This window comes from Erythrolamprus reginae, chromosome 9, assembly GCF_031021105.1.
Source record: "Erythrolamprus reginae isolate rEryReg1 chromosome 9, rEryReg1.hap1, whole genome shotgun sequence".
NCBI lineage: Eukaryota > Metazoa > Chordata > Lepidosauria > Squamata > Dipsadidae > Erythrolamprus > Erythrolamprus reginae.
Window position 1 is genome coordinate 46092937 of NC_091958.1, and position 6000 is coordinate 46098936.

A 6000-nucleotide genomic window follows, 5' to 3' on the forward strand; every position below is an offset into this window, starting at 1 on the left:
CAAGAGCCAGGATTGTAAGTCTAGTTTCATAGGGTACTCTGTTTTGGATGGAGGAGTGAAGGGCTCTTCTGGTGAAGTATCTTTGGACATTTTCAAGGGTGTTAATGTCCGAGATGTGGTACGGGTTCCAAGCAGATGAGCTGTATTCGAGGATGGGTCTGGCGAAAGTTTTGTAAGCTCTGGTAAGCAGTGTTCCCTCTAATTTTTTTGGGGGGTGGGCGGAAAAGTATAGTGTCTGAGCGGTAGTCCCTTCGGGATTGGGCGGCACAGAAATAATAAATAAATAAATAAGCAACCAAACAAACAAAAAACAAACAAACAAATAAACAAATAACCCACCCTGTTTTGCCTCAGAGAATTTCAAAATAAAATACTGTACTGTGTGTCTATAACAGTGAGCTCATAATAGGGCAACTCTATCAATATCAAAATGCCACTTAAATAGTTGAGCTAGTTTCAAACTAGATTTTGATTTTCTTTCTCTCTTCCTTACTCCCATTCTTTTTCTTTCTCTTTTCCTTCCTCTCTTTTTTCTATCTGTTTCTCTCTCTTCCTCTCTTCCTCTCTCTCTCCTTCCCTCTCACTCTTTCCCTCTCGGCTTCTGGGCAGGTTTGGAAAACTCTGAGTTGATGATGATTTTTAAGTGAGCGATTGCTCACTGCTCAGCTTAGAGGGAACTATGCTGGTAAGTAGTGTGAGATTGCCGGAGCAATATTGTACATTGTTCTCCATCAAGCTAATTAAATCTATAAATTACTTCCATCCAGAAGTTAATTAATTACCCTGAGGAGAAGGGAGGGGAGAGGAGAAACACCTCAGAAGCTGTTGACACCTGACTGACTGGAAAGTAGGGCCGCTCTGCGGTTCTTCACACAAACATTGAGGGTCAGATGTTTCGGATTCTGCTTCTGACCCCTTGATCGGTTTCCTGAGCGGCTAGACAAATCTCCTCACCTCAGTTTCCTCAACAGTGAAACATGAATAACCGGATATTTAGGATACACGCCGAGAAGGAAGCGGTTGGTGGGATAATACTTCATGTTCAGAGAGGTCTTCAAGACCGGTGGGAGAAGGCCACGTTAAGAAAAGCAAAACACTGCCGCGCTTTTCTTTCCTGCCATTTCGCCGGAGGAAATCCATCTCCAGAGAAAGGAATTTCCCAGGGAAATTTTATGGATGTATTTTCCCATTCAAAAATATCCATGTTTCTGCGGATTCTTGCTTGGAAGAATCTGAGACTTAAATTTTTTGGCCTCTCGGATTAGAAACGCAAGGGGTGCAAAATCCTGGTGGTCGGCTGTTGTGTGGAAAACTTTCTGTTGTGTGTTAAACTTTCTTTGTGACTTAGTAACTCCACTTTGACCAATGAGATCCCTCAGTGAGAAACCGTCTGTTACAATTAACAGGGTACAAATCATGCGCAACACACAGTGCACATTCCTGGAGGGAAATGTGTCCATGTGCCCACAAATATTTTGCTAACTACAATTCTGCATACTCTATTATGCCAGCCTCTGATTTATGAAATCATGAAAGCATAATTAGTTCTATAGGAAATGTATTTCTTGTTTCAACCAAAGAGGCTTGAGTTCATGTGATGTAGGTCATGGGTATAGATAGCCACTTCTCCCATCCTTCATGTACAGTATTTCTAAATGAACACAACTTGGCATTGTGTGTTCAACTATTGTGGACCACAGGGTTGAGTGGAGAGGATACAGTCGACATCTTCTCATTGAGTAATGCCTAGAGCAGTGATGGCAACCCTTTTTTCCCCCAGGTACCAAGAGCGCACATACATGCGCTATCACAAATGGTACACTGGTATTTTATTAAATAATATATTTGCTGCACCATTTGGTTCAGAATACTTTTTTCTGAATAATAATAATAACAACAACAACAACAACAACAACAGGGGTAGTGATTTCTGACAGTCTCAAAATGGGTGAGCAGTGTGGTCGGGCGGTAGGAAAAGCAAGTAGGATGCTTGGCTGCATAGCTAGAGGTATAACAAGCAGGAAGAGGGAGATTGTGATCCCGCTATATAGAGTGCTGGTGAGACCACATTTGGAATACTGTGTTCAGTTCTGGAGACCTCACCTACAAAAAGATATTGACAAAATTGAACAGGTCCAAAGACGGGCTACAAGAATGGTGGAAGGTCTTAAGCATAAAACGTATCAGGAAAGACTTAATGAACTCAATCTGTATAGTCTGGAGGACAGAAGGAAAAGGGGGGACATGATCGAAACATTTAAATATGTTAAAGGGTTAAATAAGTTTCAGGAGGGAAGTGTTTTTAATAGGAAAGTGAACACAAGAACAAGGGGACACAATCTGAAGTTAGTTGGGGGAAAGATCAAAAGCAACATGAGAAAATATTATTTTACTGAAAGAGTACTAGATCCTTGGAACAAACTTCCAGCAGACATGGTTGGTAAATCCACAGTAACTGAATTTAAACATGCCTGGGATAAACATATATCCATTGTAAGATAAAATACAGGAAATAGTATAAGGGCAGACTAGATGGACCATGAGATCTTTTTCTGCCATCAGTCTTGTTTCTATGTTTCTAACAACAACAACAACAGAGTTGGAAGGGACCTTGTAGGTCTTCAAGTTCAACCCCCTGCTTAGGCAGGAAACTGTACACTACTTCAGACAGATGGTTATCCAACATCTGCTTAAAAACTTCCAGTGTTGGGGCATTCACAACTTCTGGAGGCAAGCTGTTCCACTGATCAATCATTCTGACTGTGAAGAAATTTCTCCTTCGTTCTAAGTTACTTCTCTCCTTGTTTAATTTCCATCCATTGCTTCTTGTTCTACCCTCAGGTGCTTTGGAGAATAGCTTGACTCCTTCTTCTTTCTGGCAATCCCTGAGATACTGAAAGACTGCTATCATGTCTCCCCAGGTCCTTCTCTTCATTAAACTAGCCATGCCCAGTTCCTGCAACCGTTCTTCATATGTTTTAGCCTCCAGTCCCCGTATCATCTTTGTCGCTCTTCTCTGCACTTTTTCTAGAGTCTCAATATCCTTTTTGCATCGTGGCGACCAAAACTGAACGCAGTATTCCAAGTGTGGCCTCACCAAGGCTTTATAAAGTGGTATTAACACTTCACGTGATCTTGTTTTCCATCTCAAAAATCTAGGTGTGTCTTATATTCCAGTGAGTCTTATACTCTGAAAAATACGGTAATTTAAATAATCATTTTGATCTGCACTTTGGAAGAAAAGCAGCAAATTCTTGTGGTTACATCCTTGGGGAATCTTGGAAAGAAAGAATGTCTATCCATTGCATGTCTGGGCCCTGCATGTATGTCTTAATCCTGTTCCTCATGCCACAGCGTTATCCTTCCTGCAAAAGAGTTGTCCCTCCTGGATTTTGACCACACAGGAACATACATACATACATACATAGATACATACATATGTACGTACATACATACATACATACATACATACATACATTCATTCATTCATTCATTCATTCATTCATTCATTCATTCATTTATTGGATTTGTATGCCGCCCCTTTCCGTAGACTCCGGGCAGCTAACAACAGTGGTAAAAACAACATGCGACAATCCAATACTAAAACAGCTAAAAACCCTTATTTTAAAAACCAATCATACATACAAACATACCATACATAAATTGTAGAAGCCTAGGGGGAAAGAATATCTCAGTTCCCCCATGCCTGATGACAGAGATGGGTTTGTTTGTTTGTTTGTTTGTTTGTTTGTTTACTTACTTACTTACTTACTTACTTACTTACTTACTTACTTACTTACTTACTTACTTACTTACTTACTTATTTAAACATTATTTAACGTGAAACTCCAATTTCGTCTTCTTTTCAGGTTTCGTTCTGGTCATTGGCCTGGTGACTTTCTACCGCATTGGACCTTACACCACCCTGTCGTGGTCTTGCTATATGAACATTGGGGCCTGCCTCTTAGCCACGCTAGCCGCAGCCATCCTCATATGGAACATCCTTCATCGGCGGGAGGACTGCATGGCCCCCAGAGTCATCGTCATCAGCCGCACGCTGACCGCTCGCTTTCGGCGAGGGCTGGAGAACGACTACGTGGAATCCCCGTGCTGAGGATACGGAGGCGGGAAAAGGGCGATACGACCACACCGGCAGATTTTGTTAAAACTCAAAAAATACCCCACCCACCAAAAACTGACTGCTTTCTTATACATAGCGCGATGTAATTTAAAACCACAAATGTCACTCTTCGTTTAGAGAAGTCCGTTTATTATGCATAGTCCTCAACTTACGACCGAAACTGAGACTCAAATTTCTCTTAGTTAAGGGAGACATTGGTTAAGTGAGTTGTGTCTCCATTTCACGACAGTTGCTTTATGTTAGTAACTCGGTTATGAAGAGAATCTGGCTTCCGTGTCGACTTTGCTTGCCCGGGGTGTTTCCGGGGGGGAAGGCATTTTGAAATTCTCTGATATTTCCCTGACGTTTCCGTGTAACTTGCGATCTAGTTAAGACACGGTCGTAGATGACGTCATACCAAACGGCTGAGCCGTGGAGAAATATCAGTAGCTAAGGAAGCGAGTTGTTGCCACAGTTATGCTCATTTTTGCTTGACTCTGCCAGGCAGCACGATCTCTTTTTTGTTTTTTTTTTAACATGATTTGCCCGACTTTTAAACATTTTAATACAGTTTGGTTTTCCCCCCTGATTTATTCCATTTTTTTTCACGAATTCCCTGATAATTCCCTGATATTTCCCTGACGTTTCCCTGTAACTTGTGATCTAGTTAAGACGCGGTGGTAGATGATGTCATACCAAATGGCCAAGCCATGGAGAAATATCAGTAGCTGAGGAAGCGAGTTGCTCCAATAGTTATGCTCATTTTTGCTTGACTCTGCCAGGTAGCACAATCCGTGTTTTTTTAAAAACATGACTTTTCCCTGACTTTTAAACATTTTAATACAGTTTGGTTCCCCCCCCCAATTTATTCCATTTTTTTCACGAATTCCTTGATAATTCCCTGATATTTCCCAAACCCCCGATTTCCCAGATAATTCCCTGATTTCCCAGGTTTGCTGGACACCCTGTTACCACACAAGGGGTTCCTGTGACTTTGGAGCAAGCCAACGATCATAAATACGAACCGGTTGCCGAACCTCTGAATTTGGATCGCGTGATCATGGGGATGTCACACCTTGTTCAGTGCCCATGTCACTTTGAACGGCCTCCCCGAGTCTACGGAGAGGGGCGGCATACAAATCTAATAAATAAATAAATAAAATAAAAACAAACCAGCAACAACCCGGTTGTAAGCTGAGGACTAGCTGCATTACTTAGATGGGCCATGTTTGTCTGTATCTGTCTGTCCGATCTAACTCGCTACATTATGCAATGCAATTTTCCTGATCCTAATGTACAGCGCAAGATATTAACAGCTCAATCATCTTGGATGGACTTTTAGCCAAAAAAGAAGAGTGTGTGGAGCTATACTCTGGTGGATTTTGTGAGAATTTGGCAACGGGAAAAGGCGACCTCTTCTTTTCAAGTTGAAGTTGTTTACGTGCCAAAGTAACCTACAGATTCGAGGACTTGGTTACAGAAACGTTCCTTCGTTGGAACCAGTCGTGAGAGCTATCCTCTCTTTTCCTCCATTCGGGGCAATTGGGAAGGGTATTTTTTTAAAAAAACATTTAATTTAAAGAGAAATTAATTAGGCAAACTGATTATTTAGCGCAGGGATGCCCAAACTTGGCAACTGACTTATGGACTTCAAACACCGCACACACACAAATACACACACACACACACAAACTTTGAGAGGCATCGCGTTTTGCAAAATTTGAGAGGCATCAAATCCAGCCAGAACGATTATTCTTGCTTTGATGCAAATGTTCCAAAATCAAAGCCAACTGGGGATAACTGTACTGTTTAGAAGGCTTGGCAGAAATGTCTTTTAACAGGGCATGAAATATTTAAGATTTCAGGCTTATTGGTCTTGA

At 41.5% G+C, this 6000-nt stretch overlaps 2 protein-coding genes across 2 annotated transcripts in view; one reads left to right on the forward strand and one right to left on the reverse strand.

Moving 5' to 3' along the window:
- Positions 1-5292, forward strand: part of TMEM204 (transmembrane protein 204) — a 45721-nt gene extending 40429 nt beyond the window's left edge. Inside the window, exon 3 of the mRNA XM_070761862.1 lies at positions 3870-5292. Coding sequence (XP_070617963.1) covers positions 3870-4114 — 245 coding nt within the window. The 3' untranslated portion in view covers positions 4115-5292. The remainder of the gene's footprint in view (positions 1-3869) is intronic.
- IFT140 (intraflagellar transport 140) overlaps positions 1-6000 on the reverse strand; it is a 152570-nt gene that overhangs the window by 89249 nt on the left and 57321 nt on the right. The gene's annotated exons all lie outside the window — the stretch shown is intronic.